General features: G+C 58.7%; 1 protein-coding gene across 3 annotated transcripts in view; it reads left to right on the forward strand.

Moving 5' to 3' along the window:
- Positions 1-24,376, forward strand: part of ARAP1 (ArfGAP with RhoGAP domain, ankyrin repeat and PH domain 1) — a 72,067-nt gene that overhangs the window by 25,329 nt on the left and 22,362 nt on the right. For all 3 annotated transcript variants that reach the window (XM_090134197.1, XM_090134198.1, XM_090134199.1), the window contains 7 exons: positions 5,792-6,021; positions 9,513-9,619; positions 12,513-12,712; positions 12,813-12,898; positions 16,643-16,825; positions 19,620-19,794; positions 22,196-22,330. In XM_090134197.1, coding sequence (XP_089990323.1) covers positions 5,792-6,021; positions 9,513-9,619; positions 12,513-12,712; positions 12,813-12,898; positions 16,643-16,825; positions 19,620-19,794; positions 22,196-22,330 — 1,116 coding nt within the window. The remainder of the gene's footprint in view (positions 1-5,791; positions 6,022-9,512; positions 9,620-12,512; positions 12,713-12,812; positions 12,899-16,642; positions 16,826-19,619; positions 19,795-22,195; positions 22,331-24,376) is intronic.

The raw sequence follows: 24,376 nt of genomic DNA on the forward strand, positions 1-24,376 counted from the left end.
GGTCCCAATAGACCTATAACCCAGAGCCGGGGTCCCCATGGCCCTATAAACCAGAGCCAGGGTCCCCATGGCCCTATAAGCCATAGCCAGGATTCCAGTGGTCCCATAACCCATGTCCAGTGTCTCCATGGCCCTATAAGCCATAGCTGGGGTCCTCATGACCCTATAAACCATAGCTAGTGTCCCCATGGCCCTATAACGCATAACAAAGGTCCTAATGACCCCGTACCCATGTCCAGTGTCCCCATGGCCCTATAACCCATGTCTAGGGTTCCCATGGCCCTATAACCCAGAGCTGGGGTCCCAATAGCCCTATAACCCATAAACAGGGTCCCCATGGCCCCATAACCCATAACCAGGGTTCTCATGGCCCTATAACCCATAGCCGGTGTCCCCATGGCCCTATAATCCATAACCAGGGTCCCCACGGCCCTATAACCAATAGCCAGGGTCCCCAAGGCCCCATAACCCATAACCAGGATTCCAATGGCCCTATAACCCATGTCCTGTGTCCCCACGGCCCTATAACCCATAGCTGGGGTCCCAATGATCCCATAACTCATGTCCAGTGTCCCCATGGCCCCATAACCCATGTCCAGGGTCCCCATGGCCCTATAAACCATACCTGGGGTCCCCATGGCCCTATAACCCATAGCCAGGATTCCAATGGCCCCATAACCCATGTCCAGTGTCCCCATGGCCCTATAAGCCATAGCTGGGGTCCCAATAGCCCTATAAACCATAGCCGGGGTCCTCATGGCCCTATAAGCCAGAGCTGGGGTCCTCATGGCCCTATAACCCAGAGCCGGGGCCCCAATAGCCCTATAACCATAGCCAGGGTCCCCATGGCCCCATAACCCATAGTCGGGGTCCCCATGGCCCTATAAACCATAGCCAGGGACCCAGCGGCCCTATAACCCAGAGCCAGGGCCCTAATGGCCCTATAAACCATAGCCAGGATTCCAATGGCCCCATAACCCATGTCCTGTGTCCCCGCGGCCCTATAACCCATAGCTGGGGTCCCAATGACCCCATAACCCATGTCCAGTGTCCCCATGGCCCCATAACCCATGTCCAGTGTCCCTATGGCCCTATAACCCATAGTTGGGGTCCCCATGGCCCTATAACCCATAGCCGGGGTCCCAATGGCCCCATAACCCATACCAGGATCCCCACGGCACCATAACCCATAACCAGGGTCCCCATGGCCCTATAACCCATAGCCAGGGTCCCCATGATCCCATATCGCCACGGACCCATGGCCCCATATCCCCATATCCAATGTCCACACCCCATAACGACCCCATAAGTCCTCACACCCCATAACGACCCCACATCCCATAATGACCCCATACGTCCCCACACCCCGTAACGACCCCATAAGTCCCCACACCCCATAACGACACCAAATAACCCCAAACCCCATACCAACCCCACACCCCACAACAACCCCATAAGTCCCCACAACCCATAAGCCCCCAGACCCCATAATGACCCCATAAGCCCTGAAACTCCATAACGACCCCATAAGCCGCCAAACCCCATAACGACCCCATAAGACCCCACACTCCATAACGACCCCACACCCCATAAAGTCCCCTCATGTCCCCACACCCCATACCGACCCCACACCCCATATCGACCCCATAAACCCCCAGACCCTATAAGCCCCCAGTCCCCATAACGACCCCAAATAACCCCAAACCCCATAACAACCCCGTAAGCCCCCAAACCCCATAACGACCCCATATCTCCCCATACCCCATAACGACCCCACACCCCATAATGACCCCATAAGTTCCCAGACCCCATAACGACCCCATAACGAGCCCATAACGACCCCACACCCCATAATGATCCCATAAGTCCCCAGACCCCATAACGACCCCAAATAACCCCACACCCCATAGCAACCCCATAAGTCCCCACACCCCATAAGCCCCCAAACCTCATAACGACCCCATAAGCCCACAGACCCCATAAAGACCCCATATCTCCCCACACGCCATAACGACCCCACACCCCATAAAATCCCCTCATGTCCCCACACCCCATACCGACCCCAAACCCCATAACGACCCCATAAGCCCCCAGACCCCATAACGCCCCCAAATAACCCCAAACCCCATAGCAACCCCACACCCCATAATGACCCCAAATAACCCCAAACCCCATAATGACCCCATAAGTCCCCACACCCCATAACAACCCTATAAGTCCCCAGACCCCATAATTACCCCAAATCCCATAATGACCCCATAAGCCCCCAAACCCCATAACGACCCCATATCTCCCCACACCCCATAATGACCCCATAAGTCCCCAAACCCCATAACGCCCCCAAATAACCCCAAACCCCATACCAACCCCATAGGTCCCCACACCCCATAATGACCCCAGAACCCATAACAACCCCAAATACCCCCAAACCCCATAACGACCCCATAAGCCCCCAAACCCCATAAATCCCCACACCCCATAATGACCCCACACCCCATAAAGTCCCTTCATGTCCCCACACACCATAACGACCCCATATCTCCCCAAACCCCATAAGCCCCCAGACCCCATAACGACCCCATATCTCCCCAAACCCCATAACGACCCCAAACCTCATATCGACCCCATAAGTCCCCAGACCCGATACCGATCCCAGACCCCATAATGACCCCATAAGTTCCCGCTCCCCATAACGACCCCATAAGCCCCCACCCCCCATAATGACCCCAAATAACCCCAAACCCCATAACAAACCCATAAGCCCCCAGACCCCATAACGACCCCAAACAACCCCAGACCCCATAAGGACCCTATAAGCCCTGAAACCCCATAACGACCCTATAAGCCCCCAAACCCCATAGCAACCCCATAAGCCCCCAGACCCCATAACCACCCCATATCTCCCCATACGCCATAACGACCCCGTAAGTCCCCACACCCCATAAGCCCCCAGACCCCATAACGTCCCCATAAGCCCTGAAACCCCATAATGACCCCATAAGCCCCCAGACCCCATAACGACCCCATATGTCCCCACACCCCATAATGACCCCTTATGTCCCCAGACCCTATAAGTCCCCAAACCCCATAACGCCCCCATAAGCCCCCAGACCCCATAACGACCCCAAATAACCCCAAACCCCATAACGAACCCATATCTCCTCATACCCCATAACAACCCCACACCCCATAATGACCCCATAAGTCCCCACACCCCATAAGACCCCAGACCCCATAACGACCCCATATCTCCCAAGACCCCATAACGACCCTATAACGACCCCATAACGTCCCTTCATGTCCCCACACACCGTAACGACCCCATATCTCCCCAAACCCCATAACGACCCCAGACCCCATAACGACCCCAAATAACCCCAAACCCCATAGCAACCCCACACCCCATAATGACCCCAAATAACCCCAAACCCCATAACGACCCCATAAGCCCCCACACCCCATAACGACCCCATAAGCCCCCAAACCCCATAACGACCCCAGACCCCATAACGAACCCAAATAACCCCAAACCCCATAACGACCCCATAAGCCCCCAGACCCCATAACGCCCCCATATAACCCCACACCCCATAACGACCCCATAAGCCCTGAAACCCCGTAACGACCCCATAAGCCCCCAAACCCCATATCAACCCCATAAGCCCCCAGACCCCATAATGCCCCCAAATAACCCCAAACCCCATAGCGACCCCACACCCCATAATGACCCCAAATAACCTCAAACCCCATAACGACCCCATAAGTCCCCACACCCCATAACAACCCCATAAGTTCCCAGACCCCATAACGACCCCAAATCCCATAATGACCCCATAAGCCCCCATACCCCATAACGACCCCATAAGTCCCCAAACCCCATAATCCCCCAGACCCCATAAAGCCCCCAAATAACCCCAAACCCCATAACGACCCCATATCTCCCCATACCCCCTACCGACCCCAAACCCCATATCGACCCCATAAGTCCCCAGACCCCATAACGACCACAAATAACCCGACACCCCATAATGACCCCATAAGTCCCCACACCTGATACCGATCCCAGACCCCATAACGACCCCATAAGCCCCCACCCCCCATAACGACCCCAAATAACCCCAAACCCCATAACGAACCCATAAGCCCGCAAACCCCATAACGACCCCAGACCCCATATCGACCCCATATCTCCCCACACCCCATAATTACCCCATAAGTCCCCACACCCCATAAGCCCCCAGACACCATAATGACCCCAAATAACCCCAGACCCCATAAGGACCCTATAAGCCCTGAAACCCCATAACGACCCTATAAGCCCCCAAACCCCATAGCAACCCCATAAGCCCCCAGACCCCATAACGACCCCATAAGCCCCCAGACCCCATGAAGACCCCATATGTCCCCACACCCCATAATCCCCCAGACCCCATAACTACCCCAAGTAACTCCACACCCCATAACAACCGTAAACCCCATAATGACCCCATAAGGCCCCAAACCCCATAACGACCCCATATCTCCCCAAACCCCATAACAACCCCACACCCCATGACGACCCCGTATCTCCCCATACCCCATAAGCCCCCACACCCCATAACAACCCCACACCCCATAAAATCCCCTCATGTCCCCACACCCCATATCGACCCCATAAGCCCCCAGACCCTATTAGCCCCCAGACCCCATGATGACCCCAAATAACCCCAGACCCCATAAGGACCCTATAAGCCCTGAAACCCCATAACGACCCTATAAGCCCCCAAACCCCATAGCAAGCCCATAAGCCCCCAGACCCCATAACGACCCCATATGTCCCCACACCCCATAAGCCCCACACCCCATAATGACCCCTTATGTCCCCAGACCCTATAAGTCCCCAAACCCCATAACGCCCCCATAAGGCCCCAAACCCCATAATGACCCCATAAGCCCCCAGGCCCCATAACGACCCCACACCCCATAACGACCCCAAATAACCCCAAACCCCATAACGAACCCATATCTCCTCATACCCCATAACAACCCCACACCCCATAATGACCCCATAAGTCCCCACACCCCATAAGACCCCAGACCCCATAACGACCCCATATCTCCCCAGACCCCATAACGACCCCATAACGACCCCATAACGTCCCTTCATGTCCCCACACACCGTAAGGACCCCATATCTCCCCAAACCCCATAACGACCCCAGACCCCATAACGACCCCAAATAACCCCAAACCCCATAACGACCCCATAAGCCCCCAAACCCCATAACGACCCCATATCTCCCCAAACCCCATAAGACCCCACACCCCATAATGACCCCATAAGTCCCCAGACCCCATAACGCCCCCAAATAACCCCAGACCCCATAACGACCCTATAAGCCCCCAAACCCCATAGCAACCCCATTAGTCCCCAGACCCCATAATGACCCCAAATCCCATAATGACCCCATAAGCCCCCAGACCCCATAACGACCGCAAATAACCCCAACCACATAATGACCCCATAAGTCCCCACACCCCATACCGACCCCAAGCCCCATATCGACCCCATAAGCCCCCAGACCCCATAACGACCCCACACCCCATAATGACCCTATAAGTCCCCACAGCCCATACCGACCCCAAGCCCCATATCGACCCCATAAGCCCCCAGACCCCATAACGACCCGACACCCCATAATGACCCCATAAGTCCCCACACCCCATACCGACCCCAGACCCCATAACGCCCCCAAACAACCCCAGACCCCATAGCGACCCCACAGCGCCCCCTCCGTCCCCATGTCCCTTAGCGGATCGCTCCCGCTGGCTTCGCTCCCTGCACTCAGCGCTGGACGATCGTCGGCCCGACCGCGGCCCAGCCCCCGACCCCAATAACAACGACCCTATAAGCGACCCTATAAGCGACCCTATGGACGAGCACGGCGAGGCCAAACGCGGGCAGCTGGAGCTGCGGGGTTTTAAGCACGGCGTCTTCGTGGTGCTGCTCAGGGACCGGGTGGTGCTGTACCGCAACGTGCAGGTGGGGGGGGGGGGTCGTGGGGGGGGTGGGGGGGTTTTGGGGGGGAGGGGGGGGTTTGGGGGGTCGTGGGGGGGATATGGGGGATTTTGGGGGGGATATGGGGGGGTTTATGGGGGGATATGGGGGGGTTTTTGGGGGAAGATGGGGGAGTTTATGGGGGATATGGGGGGATTTGGGGGGGGTTTATGGGGGATATGGGGGGGTTTTGGGGGGGATATGGGGGGGTTATGGGGGATATAGGGGAGTTTATGGGGGATATGGGGGGATTTGGGGGGGGTTTATGGGGGATATGGGGGGGTTTAGGGGGGATATGGGGGGTTTATGGGGGAAGATGGGGGGGTTTATGGGGGGATATGGGGGGGTTTTGGGGGACATGGGGGGGTTTATGGGGGGTTTTGGGGGGGTTTTGGGGGGGTTTATGGGGGATATGGGGGGGTATAGGGGGGATATGGGGGGGTTTTGGGGGATATGGGGGGGATATGGGGGGAATATGGGGGGGTTTTTGGGGGGGTTTGGGGGGGTTTTGGGGGACATGGGGGGGTTTATGGGGGGTTTTGGGGGGGTTTTGGGGGAAGATGGGGGGCTTTTGGGGGGGATATAGGGGGAATATGGGGGGGTTTATGGGGGATATGGAGGGGTTTAGGGGGGCTGCGGGGCTTTATGGGGGCATATAGGGGGGTTTGGGGGGGTTTTGGGGGGAGATGGGGGGCTTTTTGGGGGGTTTTATGGGGGATATAGGGGAGTTTATGGGGGATGTGGGGGGATTTGGGGGGGTTTTGGAGGGAGATGGGGGGGTTTATGGGGGGATATGGGGGGGTTTGGGGGGTTTTTTGGGGAAAGATGGGGGGGTTTGGGGGGGATATGGGGGGATATGGGAGGGTTTATGGGGGGATGGGGGGGTTTATGGGGGATATGGGGGAGTCGTGGGGGGCAGATGGGGGGGCTTTTATGGGGGGGATGGGGGAGTTTATGGGGGATATGGGGGGTTTGGGGGGGATATGGGGGGTTTTATAGGGGATATGGGGGGGTTTGGGGGGGGTTTATGGGGGGAGGGGGGGTTTTGGGGGGGTTATAGGGGGAGATGGGGGGTAATGGGGGGCTTGTGGGGGGGTGATGGGGGGGTTTTGGGGGGGGATGGGGGGGGTTTTGTGTATTGGGGGGTAATGGGGGGAGATGGGGGGTCGTGGGGGGGGGTTGGGGGGTTTATGGGGGATATGGGGGGGTTGGGGGGGTATTGGGGGGAGATGGGGGGGTAATGGGGGTCGTGGGGGGGAGATGTGGGGGTTTTATGGGGGTTATGGGGGGTAGGGGGGTTTTGGGGGCGTTATGGGGGGTTATGGGGGGATATGGGGGGGATATGGGGGTTTTATGGGGGATATGGGGGGAGATGGGGGGTTTTGGGGGGGTATTGGGGGTTATGGGGGACAATGGGGGGTTATGGCAGGCTATGGGGTGGGGGGGTGAGGGGTTGGGGTTTGGGGGGGCAATGCTGGGTAATGGGGGGGTGGGGGTGGGCAGTGTGCAAAGCTGTGTGCAAAGCAGTGTGCAAAGCAGTGTGCAAAGCAGTGTGCAAAGCTGTGTGCAAAGCAGTGTGCAAAGCAGTGTGCAAAGCAGCGTGCAAAGCTGTGTGCAAAGCTGTGTGCAAAGCAGCGTGCAATTCTGCATGCAGCACAGTGAGCAGTGCAGCCAGCAGTGCAGCGCATGCAGGAAGGTTGCAGGCAGGGAGCAGCGCGCTGCACAGTGCAGCTCATGCAATGCAGCACAGCTCATGCAGTGCAGCTCATGCAATGCAGCTGATGCAGCTCAGCTCACGCAGTGCAGCTCATTCACTGCAGCTCATGCAACAAAGCTCATGCAGTGCAGCTGATGCAGCGCAGCCGATGCAATACAGCTCAAGCAATGCAGCCATTGCAGCACAGCTGATGCAGCACAGCTCATGCGATGTAGCTCATGCAGTGCAGTTGATGCAATGCAGCTCACACAATGCAGCCAATGCAGCACAGCTGATGCAGCTCAGCTCATGCAGCGCAGCTCATGCAATGCAGCTCATGCAACTAAGCCCATGCAGTGCAGCTGATGCAGCACAGCCGATTCAGTGGAGCTCATGCAATACAGCTGATGCAGCGCAGCTCATGCAATGCAGCTCATGCAAAGCAGCCAATGCAGCGCAGCTCATCCAGCGCAGCTCGTGCAGCTCAGCTGATGCAGCTCAGCTCAAGCAATGCAGCTCAGCTGATGAAGCGCAGCTGATGCAATGCAGCTCATGCAGCAAAGCTGGTGCAGCACAGCTGATGCAGTGCAGCTCAAGCAATGCAGGTGATGCAGCTCAGCTCATGCAATGCAGCTCAAGCAGTGCAGCACAGCTGATGAAGCGCAGCTGATGCAATGCAGCTGGTGCAGCACAGCTGATGCAGTGCAGCTCAAGCAATGCAGGTGATGCAGCTCAGCTCATGCAATGCAGCTCAAGCAGTGCAGCACAGCTGATGCGATGCAGCCAGTGCAGCACAGCTGATGCAGCGCAGCCGATGCAATGCAGCTCACGCAATGCAGCTCATGCAGCACAACTCATGCAATGCAGCTCATGCAGCACAACTCATGCAACGAAGCTCATGCAGTGCAGCCAATGCAATGCAGCTCAAGCAATGCAGGTGATGCAGCACAGCTGATGCAGTGCAGCTCATGCAGTGCAGCTGATGCAGCACAGTTCAAGCAATGCAGCTCAAGCAATGCAGCTGATGCAGCACAGCTGATGCAATGCAGCTCAGGCAATGCAGCTCAGCTGATGCAGCACAGCTGATGCAATGGAGCTCATGCAGCACAGCCGATGCAGCACAGCTCACGCAATGCAGCTGATGGGGCGTAGCTCACACAGTGCAATGCAGCTCAGGCAATGCAGCTCAGCCGATGCAGCACAGCTGATGGAATGCAGCTCACGCAATGCAGCTCAAGCAATGCAGCTCAGCTGATGCAGCTCATGCAGCTCATTCATCTCAAGCAGTGCAGCTCAGGCAATGCAGCCAATGCAGCACAGTTGATGCAATGCAGCTCATGCAGTGCAGCTGATGTGGCGCAGCTCAAGCAATGCAGCTCATGCAGCTCATGCATCTCAAGCAATGCAGCTCAGGCAATGCAGCCAACGTAGCACAGCTGATGCAATGCAGCTCATGCCTCTCAGCTCATGCAATGCAGCTCAGCTGATGCAGCCCAGCTCATGCAGCACAGCTGATGCAATGCAGCTCAAGCAATGCAGCTCAGCTGATGCAGCTCATGCAGCTCATGCACCTCAAGCAATGCAGCTCAGGCAATGCACCTCAAGCAATGCAGCTCAGGCAATGCAGCCGACGCAGCACAGCTGATGCAATGCAGCTCAGGCAATGCAGCTCAGGCAATGCAGCTCAGGCAATGCAGCTCGGGCAATGCAGCTCAGCCGATGCAGCACAGCCGCAGCCGTGCAGGCAGGCATGCAGCAGCGGCAGCAGCTGTCCCCGCAGGAGCAGCAGCAGGGGCTGGGCATCACGTCCATCCCCATGGCGCTGGGCTCGGTGCGGGACGCGGAGCGGCGCAGCTTCCAGCTCAGCACCCCGTATGGCAGCTTCAGGTCGGCCGGGGCAGCAACCCCACAGTGACCCCATAGCCGGCCCATAACGACCCCACAGTGACCCCATAATGACCCCACAGTGACCCCATAGCCATCCCATAATGACCCCACAGTGACCCCATAGCCGGCCCATAACGACCCCACAGTGACCCCATAGCCGGCCCATAACGACCCCACAGTGACCCCATAATGACCCCACGGTGACCCCATAGCCAGCCCATAACGGCCCCACAGTGACCCCATAGCCATCCTATAATGACCCCACAGTGATCCCATAGCCAGCCCATAATGACCCCACAGTGACCCCATAATGACCCCACAGTGACCCCATAGCCATCCCATAGTGACCCCATACTGACCCCATAGCCACCCCACAACCATCCCATAACGACCCCATAATGACCCCATAGCCATCCCATAGTGACCCCACAGTGACCCCATAGCCGGCCCATAACGACCCCACAGTGACCCCATAATGACCCCACAGTGACCCCATAGCCATCCCATAGTGACCCCATAGCCATCCCATAATGACCCCACAGTGACCCCATAATGACCCCATAGCCACCCCATACTGACCCCACAGTGACCCCATAATGACCCCACAATGACCCCACAGTGACCCCATAGCCGGCCCATAATGACCCTATAATGACCCCATACCTGTCCCATAACGACCCCACAATGACCCCATAGCCATCCTATAATGACCCCACAGTGACCCTATAGCCATCCCATAGCCAGCCCATAATTATCCCATAGCCAGCCCATAACGACCCCATAGCTATCCATGATCCCATAGCCACCCCATACTGACCCCATAGCCAGCCCATAATTATCCCATAGCCATCCCATAATGACCCCACAGTGACCCCATAGTCGGCCCATAATGACCCCATAATGACCCCATACTGACTCCATAATGACCCCACAATGACCCCATAGCCGGCCCATAACCAGCCCATAATGACCCCATAGCCATCCCCTAATGACCCCACAGTGACCCCATAATGACCCCACAGTGACCCCATAGCCAGCCCATAATGACCCCATAATGACCCCATAGCCACCCCACAACCATTCCATAATGACCCTATAATGACCCCATAACCATCCCATAATTATCCCGTAGCCACCCCATATCCCTCCATAATGCCCTATAAGCACCCCATCCCCACCCCATAACTCCCTATAACCCCCCATAACCCACCCCATCCCCACCCCATCCCCACCCCATAACCCCCCACAACCCCCATAACCACCCCATAACCCCCCATAACCACCCATAACCACCCATAACCCCCCCATCCCCACCCCATAACCGCATATAACCACCCCATAACTTCCCATAACGACCCCATAACCCCCCATACCACCCCATCCCCACCCCATAACCACCCCATAACCCCCTATAACCACCCCATACCACCCCATCCTCACCCCATAACCCCCCATAACCACCCCATAATCCTCCATCCCCACCCCATAACCCCCTATAACCACCCCATAACCACCCCATATCCCCCCATATCCTCCCCATAACCCCCCATAATCACCCCATAACCCCCCATAACCCCCCATAACCACCCCATCTCCACCCAGTACTACCCCATAACCACCCCATAACCCCCCATCCCCACCCCATCCCCACCCCATAACCCCCATATCCCCACCCCATAACCACCCCATAACCCCCTATAACCACCCTAAAACCCCCCATAACCCCCCATAACCACCCCATCCCCACCCCATAACCCTCCATACCACCCCATTCCCACCCCATAACCTCCCACAACCCCCATAACCACCCCATATCCCCCCATCCCCACCCCATCCCCACCCCATAACCCCCATAACCACCCCATATCCCCCCATCCCCACCCCATAACCCCCCATAACCCCCCAATAACCACCCCATATCCCCCAATCCCCACCCCATAACCCCCCATAACCACCCCATAACCCCCTATAACCATCCTAAAACCCCCCATAACCCCCTATAACCACCCCATAACCCACCCCATATCCCCCAACCCCCCCCACCCCCACCCCATAACCCCCCATACCACCCCATTCCCACCCTATAACCCCCCATTACCCCCCATCCCCACCCCATAACCCCCATAACCCCCCATAACCACCCCATAATCCCCATAACCCCCTATAACCACCCCATAACCCCCCATAACCGCCCCATAACCCCCCATCCCCACCCCATAACCACCCTATAACCCCCCACAACCCCCATAACCACCCCATAACCCCCCATAACCACCCCATATCCCCCCCATAACCCCCCATACCACCCCATCCCCACCCCATAACCACCCCATAACCCCCTATAACCACCCCATAACCCGCCCCATATCCCCCCACCCCCCCCACCCCACCCCATAACCCCCATAACCCCCTATAACCACCCCATATCGCCCCATCCCCACCCCATCCCCACCCCATAACCCCCATAACCCCCTATAACCACCCCATAACCCCCCATAACCACCCCATCCCCACCCCATAACTCCCTACAACCCCCATAACCACCCCATAATCCCCCATCCCCACCCCATAACCCCCCATAACCACCCCATATCCCCCCATCCCCACCCCATAACCCCCCATAACTCCCCATCCCCACCCCATAACCCCCCATAACCCCCCATAACCACCCCATAACCCCCCATCCCCACCCCATAACTGCCTATAACCACCCCATAACCCCCATAACCACCCCATATCCCCCCATCCCCACCCCATAACCACCCCATAACCCCCCATAACCACCCCATATCCCCCCATCCCCACCCCATAACCACCCCATAATCCCCATAACCCCCCATAACCACCCCATAACCCCCATCCCCACCCCATAACCCCTCCTCCCCCATTGCAGCTTCTCGGCGGCGTCCCAGCAGGACAAGGAGGCGTGGATGGCGGCCATGCGGGGCGCGGTGGCCTCGGCCCTGGCCACTTATGGGGTGGCCGAACGCATTTGGGAACCCGAAGCCAACCGACTGTGCGCCGACTGCGGGGCCCCGAATCCCGACTGGGCGTCCATCAACCTCTGCGTGGTCATCTGTGAGAGATGCGCGGGTAGGGGGAAGCTCGCCCTATATCCGCCCTATAGATTTCTAGGGTGGCCCTATAGGTTTGTAGGGTCGGCTCGGGCTCAGCGGGGTTTTGGGGTCTGTAGGGGAACACAGGGCGTTGGGTCCCAACGTCAGTAAGGTGCGCAGCCTGAAGATGGACAGCAGGGTGTGGAGCGAGGAGCTGATCCAGGTGATCGGGGTGGTTGTGGGGTCGCTGTGTTCTGCCCCGTTGATGTGGGGTCCGTCGGGACCCCGTTGCCGGGATCCCATTGATATGAGCCACCACCGTGACCCCATTGCCATCACCCCATTGCCATGACCCCGCAAGCACGGCCCCATTGCCATCAACCCGCAACCATGACCCCAAAACCATGACCCCACAACCATGACCCTACAACCATGGCCCCATTGCCATGACCCAATATCATGACCCCACAACCATGACCCTACAACCATGGCCCCATTGCCATCACCCCATTGCCATGACCCCGCAAACACAGCCCCATTGCCATCAACACATGCCAGCAACCATGACCCCAAAACCATGACCCCATTGCCATGACCCCACAACCATGACCCCACAACCTTGACCCTACAACCATGACCCAACACCATGACCCCATTGCCATGACCCCAAAACCATGACCCTACAACCATGACCCTACAACTATGGCCCCATTGCCATGACCCAACACCATGACCCCATTGCCATGACCCCACAACCATGACCCCATTGTCATCACCCCACAACCATGACCCTACAACCATGACCCCACTGCCATGACCCACCACCATGACCCCACAAGCATGACCCTACAACCATGACCCTACAACCATGGCCCCATTGCCATGACCCAATATCATGACCCTACAGCCATGACCCGACACCATGATCCCATTGCCATGACCCCACAAGCATGGCCCCACAACTATGACCCCATGACCATGACCCTACAGCCATGACCCTACAACCACGGCCCCATTGCCATCACCCCACCACTATGACCCAACACCATGACCCCAAAACCATGACCCCACAACCATGACCCCACATCCTTGACCCTACAACCATGACCCCATTGCCATCAACCTGCAACCATGATCCAACACCATGACCCCACAACCATGACCCCAAAACCATGACCCTACAACCTTGACCCTACAACCATGACCCCATTGCCATGTCCTCCCTACCACCATGACCCCATTGCCATGACCCCACAACCATGACCCCACAACCATGACCCTACAACCATGACCCTACAACCGTGACCCTACAACCACGGCCCCACAACCACGACCCCATTGCCCCGACCCTCCACCACGGCCCCATATCCATGTCCTCCCCACAACCACGATCCCATTCCAAATCTCCACCACCCCACTGCCCCCCTCCCACCCCACAGACCCCCCACTCCCACCCCATTGCCCCCCATCCTGCAGCCCCCTCCCCATCTCCACCCCACTGCCCCCTTCATCCCCATCCCATTGCCCCCCACCCCACAGACCCCCTCCCACCCCACTGCCCCCTCCATCCCCATCCATTGACCCCCATCCCATGGCCCCCCTCCCATCCATCTGCCCCCATCCCACTGCCCCCCGCCCCACTGCCCCCCTCCCACCCTATTGACCCCCATCCCCACCCCATTGACCCCCCCATTTCCACCCCACTGCCCCCCATCCTGCAGACCCCTCCCCATCCCCAGCCTACTGCCCCCCTCCCACCCCACAGACCCCCTCCCATCCCATTGCCCCCCATCCTACCCCACTGCCCTCCACCCCACAGACCCCCCCCTCCCCACCCCATTCCCCCCACCCTGCAGCCCCCTCCCCATCCCCACCCCACTGCCCCCTCCATCCCATTTCCCCCCTCCCACCCCACAAGCCGCCCCTCCCACCCCACAGCCCCCCACCCTGCATCCCCCTCCCCACCCCCTCCATCCCCACCCCATTGACCCCCATCCTCACCCCCACCCCACTCCCACCCTCCCAGCCCCCCCTCACCCCTTCACCCCGCCCCCAAATCCCCCCCCCTTCCCCCATCCCCACCCCATTGCCCCCCACCCCACTGCCCCCCTCCCATCCCATTTCCCCCCTCCCACCCCACATCCCCCCACCCTCCATCCCCCTCCCCACCCCCTCCATCCCCACCCCATTGCCCCCCACCCCACCCCACTCCCACCCCCCATCCCCCCTTCACCCCACCCCCAAATCCCCCCCCCTTCCCCCATCCCCATCCCACTGTCCCCCACCCCACTGCCCCCCTCCCACCCCACAGAGGCCCCCATCCCCATCCTACTGAGTCTCCCCCCTCCCACCCCATTGCCCCCCATCCTGCAGACCCCTCCCCATCCCCATCCCATCAACTCCAATCCCATGGCCCCCCTCCCATCCATCTGCCCCCATCCCACTGACCCCCACCCCACTGTCCCCCTCCCACCCTATTGCCCCCCATCCCCACCCCATTGCCCCCCGTCCTGCAGACCCCATCCCCACCCCACTGCCCCCCTCCCACCCCACAGAGCCCCCCATCCCATTGCCCCCATCCCACTGACCCCCATCCCATCCCATTGCCCCCCTCCAACCCCACACCCCCCCACCCTGCATCCCCCTCCCCACCCCCTCCATCCCCACCCCATTGCCCCCCATCCCCACCCCCACCCCACCCCCACCCCCCCAGCCCCCCTTCACCCCTTCACCCCACCCCCAAATCCCCCCCCTTCCCCCATCCCCATCCCATTGCCCCCCTCCCACCCCACAGACCCCCCACTCCCACCCCATTGCCCCCCATCCTGCAGCCCCCTCCCCATCTCCACCCCACTGCCCCCTTCATCCCCATCCCATTGCCCCCCACCCCACAGACCCCCTCCCACCCCACTGCCCCCTCCATCCCCATCCATTGACCCCCATCCCATGGCCCCCCTCCCATCCATCTGCCCCCATCCCACTGCCCCCCGCCCCACTGCCCCCCTCCCACCCTATTGCCCCCATCCCCACCCCATTGACCCCCCATTCCCACCCCATTGCCTCCCCATCCCCAGCCTACTGCCCCCCTCCCACCCCACAGAGCCCCCCATCCCATTGCCCCCCATCCTAATAACCCCCTCCCACCCCATTGCCCCCCATCCCATGGGCCCCCTCCCATCCCATTTCCCCCCTCCCACCCCACACCCCCCCACCCTGCATCCCCCTCCCCACCCCCTCCATCCCCACCCCATTGACCCCCATCCTCACCCCCACCCCACTCCCACCCCCCAGCCCCCCTTCACCCCTTCACCCCACCCCCAAATCCCCCCCCTTCCCCCATCCCCATCCCATTGCCCCCCACCCCACAGCCCCCGTCCCACCCCACAGACCCCCCATCCCCCCCACCCCATTACCCCCACCCCGCAGACCCCTCCCCATCCCCATCCCACTGCCCACCTCCCACCCCACAGACCCCCCCATCCCCCCCACCCCATTACCCCCCACCCCGCAGCCCCCTCCCCATCCCCACCCCACTGCCCCCCTCCCACCCCACAGAGCCCCCCATCCCCATCCTACTGAGCCTCCCCCCTCCCACCCCATTGCCCCCCATCCTGCAGACCCCTCCCCATCCCCATCCCATCAACTCCAATCCCATGGCCCCCCTCCCATCCCTCTGAGCCCCATCCCACTGCCCCCCTCCCACCCTATTGCCCCCCATCCCCACCCCACTGCCCCCCTCCCACCCCACAGAGCCCCCCATCCCATTGCCCCCATCCCACTGACCCCCATCCCATCCCATTGCCCCCCTCCCACCCCACAGAGCCCCCCATGCCTATCCTACTGCCCCCTCCATCCCCACCCCATTGCCCCCCACCCCACTCCCACCCCCATCCCCCCTTCACCCCACCCCCAAATCCACCCCCCCCTTTCCCTTAATTAACCCCCCCCCTTTAATTAACCCCTGCAGCTCTTCCACCTGTTGGACAACCGCAGGTCCAACGAGTTCTGGGCGTCCAACGTCCCCCCCAGCGAATCCATCGCCCCCCCGGCCGCCGCCTCGTCGCGCCGCCGTTTCCTCCTGGCCAAATACCGGCACGGCAAATTCCGCCGCTTCCACCCCCTCTTCGGCCAGCAGGAAGAGCTCAATAGGGTCGGTGGGAGACACGGCCCCCCGGAACCGCCCCGAAACCCTATAAGTCGATCTGACCCCATCTATGGGGTCGGAGAACCCACAGAATCCAGCGAGACACCAAAACGTCCCCAAGCATCACCATGTAGCTCCCATCAATGGGGTCGGATGTAGGGTTACCTCTGACCCCCAAAAACCCCATTAATTGTTGGGATATAGGGTTGAGCCCCCCCCAATTCCCTCCAAATCCTATAAGATGACCTGAACCCCTTTATGGGGTCAGAGAACCCAGAAAACCCTGCAAGACCCCAAAATGTCCCCAAGCATCACCATGTAGCTCCCATCAATGGGGTCAGATGTAGGGTTACCTCTGACCCCCAAAAACCCCAGTAATTGTTTGGATATAGGGTTGACCCCCCCATGATCCCCCTCCAAACCCTATAAGACGACCTGACCCCCTTTATGGGGTCGGAGAACCCACACAACCCTGTGAGACCCCAAAACGTCCCCAAGCATCACCATGGGGCTCCCATCAATGGGGTTGGATATAGGGTTGACCCCAAACCCCAAAAAGCCCCTTTAATGCAATGGATATAGGGTTGAGCCCCCCCTCGACTCCCCCCAATCCCTATAAGTTGATTTGACCCCATATATGGGGTCGGAGAACCCGCACAACCCTGCAAGACCCCAAAACGTCCCCAAGCATCACCAGAGGGAACCCATCAATGGGGTTGGACGTAGGGTTGCCCCCCACCCCAAATCACGCATTAATGGGTTGGATTTAGGGTTGACCCCTCACAATTACCCCAAACCCTATAGGTCGACCTGACCCCATCTATGGGGTCGGAGAACCCACAGAACCCCAGCGAGACCCCAAAACGTCCCCAAGCATCACCAGGGTGCTCCCATCAATGGGGTTGGATGTAGGGTTGACCCCAAACCCCAAAAAGCCCCTTTAATGCGATGGATATAGGGTTGAGCCCCCCCTCGACTCCCCCTAAACCCTATAAGTCAACCTGACCCCCTCTATGGGGTCGGAGAACCCACAGAACCCCAGTGAGACCCCAAAACGTCCCCAAGCATCACCGGGGTGCTCCCATCAATGGGGTTGGATGTAGGGTTGACCCCAAACCCCAAAAAACCCCATTAATGGGTTGGATATAGGGTTGACCCCCTCGACTCCCCCTAAACCCTATAAGTCAACCTGACCCCCTATATGGGGTCGGAGAACCCACAGAACCCAGCGAGACCCCAAAACGTCCCCAAGCATCACCACGGGGCTCCCATCAATGGGGTTGGATGTAGGGTTGACCCCAAACCCCAAAAAGCCCCTTTAATGCGATGGATATAGGGTTGAGCCCCCCCTCGACTCCCCCCAATCCCTATAAGTTGACTTGACCCCCTCTATGGGGTCGGAGAACCCGCACAACCCTGCGAGACCCCAAAACGTCCCCAAGCATCACCATGGGGCTCTCATCAATGGGGTTGGATGTAGGGTTGACCCCAAAACCCCAAAAACCCCGTTAATTGTTTGGATATAGGGTTGACCCCCCCCCGATTCCCTCCAAACCCTATAAGATGACCTGAACCCCTTTATGGGGTCAGTGAACCCAGAAAACCCAGCGAGACCCCAAAACGTCCCCAAGCATCACCATGGGGCTCCCATAAATGGGGTTGGATGTAGGGTTGATCCCGACCCCAAAAACCCCCATTAATAGGTTGGATATAGGGTTGACCCCCCCTGACCCCCCTCCAAACCCTATAAAACGACCTGACCCCCTTTATGGGGTCGGAGAACTCACACAACCCAGCGAGACCCCAAAACGTCCCCAAGCATCACCACGGGGCTCCCATCAATGGGGTTGGATGTAGGGTTGACCCCCTGGACCCCCCCCCCAAACCCCATAAGTCGGTTATAGGGTTTCTCCCCATCCCTGCCTCAGTTATAGGGTTTCCCCCCCCAATCCTTATTCAGTTATAGGGTTTCCCCCCAATTCCTGCCTAAGTTATAGGATTTCTCCCCCTTCATAGCTCACTTATAGGGTTTCCCTCCCATCCCTGCCTCAGTTATAGGGTTTCTCCCCATCCCTGCCTCAGTTATAGGATTTCCCCCCTAATCCTTGCTGGTTTATAGGGTTTCTCCCCTATCCCTGCCTCAATTATATGGTTTCTCCCCCCATTCCTGGCTGGTTTATAGGGTTTCTCTCCATTCCTTCCTCAGTTATAGGGTTTCTCCCCCTTCATAGCTCACTTATAGGGTTTCCCTCCCATTCCTTCCTCAGTTATAGGGTTTCTCCCCATCCCTGCCTCAGTTATAGGGTTTCCCCCCCATCCCTCTCTGGTTTATAGGGTTTCTCCCCCCTTTCCTGTCTGGTTTATAGGGTTCCCCCCATCCCTGGCTGTGTTATAGGGTTTCACCCCCATCCCTGGCTGTTTTATAGGGTTTCTCCCCCCATTCCTGGCTGGTTTATAGGATTTCCCCCCCATCCCTGGCTGTGTTATAGGGTTTTCCCCCCATCCCTGTCTGGTTTATAGGGTTCCCCCATCCCTGGCTGTGTTGTAGGGTTTCTCCATTATAGGGTTCCCCCCCGCAGCCCAGCTCGTGGCGCTGTAGGGTTGTTTGTCCGTCCCGTTCCGTCCGTCCCGCCCCATTCAATGACTTCACCCCATTCCTCCATTCCAAACTTCCTTCCCCCTTTCATCCCAAATCCCGACCCTACAACCGCTCCCGACCCTACAAACCCCTCCCCCCCCTCCTCCCCTTTTCACCTCCGACCCTACAAACCCCATAAATTCCTTCCCCCCCCTCCCCCAGGCTCTTTGTATGGCCGTCACCAGCAGCGACGTAGCCGAGACGCAGGCCCTATTATTTTGTGGGGCCGAGGTGTGCTGCCCTACAGGGGATCCCGAATGCCCGACCCCATTAGCGCTGGCCCGGAGGAGCGGCCAAAGGTTGCAGATGGAATTCCTACAACACAACCTCACCTCGGGTAAGGGAACAAAACCCCAAAAGCGACCCTAAAACCTCTTCCGGGTCGGTTGTGTTCGGTTACGGGACGCTTATGGGGTTTTGATGGCCCGTAATAAGGGTATGGGGTTGGGGTTCTATGGGGTTTTCTGCCCCATAGCTGGGGATGTGGGGTTGGGGTCCCTATGGGGTCCCCTTGGGTAGGGGTGCCTATGGGGTTTTGCTGCCCCATAATAAGGTTATGGGATTGGGGTCCCTATGGGGTTTTTCTGCCCCATATTTAGGGATATGGGGTTGGGGTCCCTATGGGGTTTTGCTGCCCCATATTTAGGGATATGGGGTTGGGGTGCCTATGGGGTTTTGCTGCCCCGTAGTGTGGGATATGGGGTTGGGGTTCCTATGGGGTTTTGCTGCCCTAAATGTGGGGTTGGGGTCCCCAAATGTCCCCACCTGGTTGGGGCCCTTATGGGGTTTTGCTGCCCCATAGTATGGGATGTAGGGTTGGGGTCCTTATGGGGTTTTCTACCCCGTATTTAGGGATATGGGGTTGGGGTCCCTATGGGGTTTTGCTGCCCCATAGTATGGGATATGGTATTGGGTTCTCTATGGGGTCCCCTTGGGTTGGGGTCCTTATGGGGTTTTGCTGCCCCATAATAAGGGATATGGGGTTGGGGTCCCTATGGGGTTTTGCTGCCCTAAATGTGGGGTTTGGGGTCTGCTATGGGGGTTTTCTGCCCCATATTTAGAGATATGGGGTTGGGGTCCCTATGGGGTTTTGCTGCCCCATAATAAGGTTATGGGGTTGGGGTTCCTATGGGGTTTTCTGCCCCATAATAAGGGTAAGGGTTTGGGGTCCCCTATGGGATTTTGCTGCCCCATATTTAGGCATATGGGGTTGGGGTGCCTATGGGGTTTTGCTGCCCCATAGTGTGGGATATGGGGTTGGGGTCTCTATGGGGTTTTCTGCCCCTTGGGTTTGGGTCCCTATGGGGTTTTGCTGCCCTAAATGTGGGGTTTGGGGTTCTCTATGGGGGTTTTCTGCCCCGTGTTTAGGAATATGGGGTTGGGGTCCTTATGGGGTTTTGCTGCCCCATAATAAGGTTATGGGATTGGGGTCCCTATGGGGTTTTGCTGCCCCATAATAAGGTTATGGGATTGGGGTCCCTATGGGGTTTTGCTGTCCCATAATAAGGTTATGGGGTTGGGGACCCTATGGGGTTTTGCTGCCCCATATTTAGGGATATGGGATTGGGGTCCCTATGGGGTTTTGCTGCCCCATATTTAGGGATATGGGATTGGGGTCCCTATGGGGTTTTGCTGCCCCATATTTAGGGATATGGGATTGGGGTCCCTATGGGGTTTTGCTGCCCCATATTTAGGGATATGGGGTTGGGGTCCCTATGGGGTTTTGCTGCCCCATAATAAGTTTATGGGGTTGGGGTCCTATGGGGTTTTGCTGCCCTAAATGTGGGATTGGGGTCCCCAAATGTCCCCACCTGGTTGGGGCCCTTATGGGGTTTTCTGCCCCATAGTATGGGCTGTAGGGTTGGGGTCCTTATGGGGTTTTCTACCCCGTATTTAGGGATATGGGGTTGGGGTCTGTATGGGGTTTTGCTGCCCCATAGCTGGGGATATGGGGTTGGGGTCCCTATGGGGTTTTGCTGCCACATAATAAGGGTATGGGGTTGGGGTCCCTATGGGGTTTTGCCGTCCCATAGGGCAAATGGGGGTGGGGTCCCTTATGGGGTTTTGCTGCCCTAAATGTGGGGTTGGGGTTCCCAAATGTCCCCACCTGGGTTGGGGTTCCTATGGGGTTTTCTGCCCCATATTCAGGGATATGGGGTTGGGGTCACCAAGGGTCCTCTTGGGTTGGGGTCCCTATGGGGTTTTGCTGCCCCGTAGTGTGGGAATGGGGTTGGGGTCCGTATGGGGTTTTGCTGCCCTAAATGTGGTGTTGGGGCCCCCAAATGTCCCCACCTGGTTGGGGTCCTTATGGGGTTTTGCTGCCCCATAGTGTGGGATATGGGGTTGGGGTCCGTATGGGGTTTTGATGCCCTAAATGTGGGGTTTGGGGTCTGCTATGGGGGTTTTCTGCCCCATAATAAGGGATATGGGGTTGGGGTTCCCTATGGGATATTGCTGCCCCATAATAAGGGATATGGGGTTCGGGTCCCTATGGGGTTTTGCTGCCCTAAATGTGGGGTCAGGGTCCCCAAATGTCCCCACCTGGGTTGGGGTCCTTATGGGGTTTTGCTGCCCCATAATAAGGGTATGGGGTTGGGGTCCCTATGGGGTTTTGCTGCCCCATATTTAGGGATATGGGGATGGGTTCCCTATGGGGTTTTGCTGTCCCAGCCAAGGGGATTTGGGGTTGGGGTCCCTATGGGGTTTTGCTGCCCTAAATGTGTGTTTGCTTTGCTCAGAGCCCCCCTGCCCGGATTTGGGGTGCGGCGCGGCGGAACCCTACACAGAGCCGCTGCCCTGCGTCACCCACTGCGGCTTCCTCTACAAAACCCCCTCCGTGGCAAAACCCCACAGCGAGAGGAGGGGTCAGGAAGGTAAATGGGGTCGGGGTGGGGGTCCGTGAAAAATGGGGTGGGGGCTTTGAGCCCCACCGTCCCAAAAAAAAAAGGGTGCTGGGGGGGAGGGAAGCGGGTGCTTGCTTGGGTTTTTTTTGGGGGGGAGGGGGGCTGGGGGTTGTGTGATCCTGATGGGGGGTGGAGGTGAGGGGTGGGATGGGGTGGGGGTCCCAGGGGGGGTTGGGTGGCCTCTGGTGGTCCTGGGTGGCCCCAGGTGGCCATGGGTGGCTTTGGGTGGCTATGAGTGACCGGAGGTGATCATGGGTGGCCGTTGATGGTCTTGGGTGGCCTTGGGTGGCCATGAGTGGACTTAGGTGGCCTTGGGTGGCCGTGGGTGGCCCCAGGTGATCATGGGTGGCCATTGGTGGTCATGCGGTGGCCGCGGGTGGCCATGGGTGGCTGTGGGTGGCCATGAGTCTTCGGTGGTCTTGGGTGGTCTTGGATGGCCTTAAGTGGCTCCAGATGGCCTTGGGTGGCTGTGGGTGACCCCAGGTGATCATGGGTGGCCATTAGTGGCCTTGGGTGGCTCCAGGTGGTCATGGGTGACCATGAGTGGACTTAGGTGGCCTTAGGTGGACTTAAGTGGCTCCAGGTGGCCATGGGTGGCTGTGGGTGGCCATGAGTGATCTTAGTTGGTCTTGGGTGGCCTTAAGTGGTTCCAGATGGCCTTGGGTGGCTGTGAGTGACCCCAGGTGATCATGGGTGGCCATAGGTGACCTTGGGTGGCCTGGGGTGGCCGTGGGTGGCCCCAGGTGATCATGGGTGGCCATTAGTGGCCTTGGGTGGCTCCAGGTGATCATGGGTGACCATGAGTGGACTTAGGTGGCCTTAGGTGGCCTTAAGTGGCTCCAGGTGGCCTTGGGTGGCCATGGGTGGCCCCAGGTGATCATGAGTGGCCATGGGTGGCCTTGGGTGGCTATGAGTGACCCGAGGTGATCATGGGTGACCGTTGATGGCCTTGGTTGGCCGTGTGTGGCCATGGGTAAACTGAGGTGATCACAGTTGGCCTTGGGTGGCCTTGGGTGACCATGGGTGGCCGTGAGTGGCCAAGAGTGGACTTAGGTGGCCATGGGTGGCCTTAAGTTGCTCCAGATGCCCTTGGGTGGCCATGGGTGGCCTTGGGTGGCTATGAGTGACCCGAGGTGATCATGGGTGACCGTTGATGGCCTTGGTTGGCCGTGGGTGGCCACGGGTGACCCGAGGTGATCATGGGTGGCCTTGGGTGGCCATGGGTGGCCTTGGGTGGCCTTGGGTGGCCTTGGGTGGCTATGAGTGACCCGAGGTGATCGTGGGTGGCCATTGGTGGCCTTGGTTGGCTGTGGGTGGCCATGGGTGACCCGAGGTGATCACAGTTGGCCTTGGGTGGCCTTGGGTGACCATGGGTGGCCGTGGGTGGCCATGAGTGGAGTTAGGTGGCCATGGGTGGCCTTAAGTGGCTCCAGATGGCCTTGGGTTGCCGTGGGTGACCCCAGGTGATCGTGGGTGGCCATGGGTGGCCTTGGGTGGCTATGAGTGACCTGAGGTGATCATGGGTGGCCTTTGATTGTCTTGGGTGGCCGTGTGTGGCCATGGGTGACCCGAGGTGATCACGGTTGGACTTGGGTGGCCTTGGGTGGCCGTGGGTGGCCATGAGTGGAGTTAGGTGGCCATGGGTGGCCTTAAGTGGCTCCAGATGGCCTTGGGTGGCCGTGGGTGACCCCAGGTGATCATGGGTGGCCATGGGTGGCTTTGGGTGGCCATGGGTGGCCTTGGGTGGCTATGAGTGACCCGAGGTGATCATGGGTGACCGTTGATGGCCTTGGTTGGCCGTGGGTGGCCATGGGTGATCCGAGGTGATCACGGTTGGACTTGGGTGGCCTTGGGTGGCCATGGGCGGCCCCAGGTGATCATGAGTGGCCTTGGGTGGCCTTGGGTGGCTATGAGTGACCCGAGGTGATCATGGGTGACCGTTGATGGCCTTGGTTGGCCGTGTGTGGCCATGGGTGACCCGAGGTGATCGTGGGTGGCCTTGGGTGGCCACGGGTG

Source organism: Phasianus colchicus, chromosome 1, assembly GCF_987193195.1.
Source record: "Phasianus colchicus chromosome 1, bPhaCol1.hap1.1, whole genome shotgun sequence".
NCBI lineage: Eukaryota > Metazoa > Chordata > Aves > Galliformes > Phasianidae > Phasianus > Phasianus colchicus.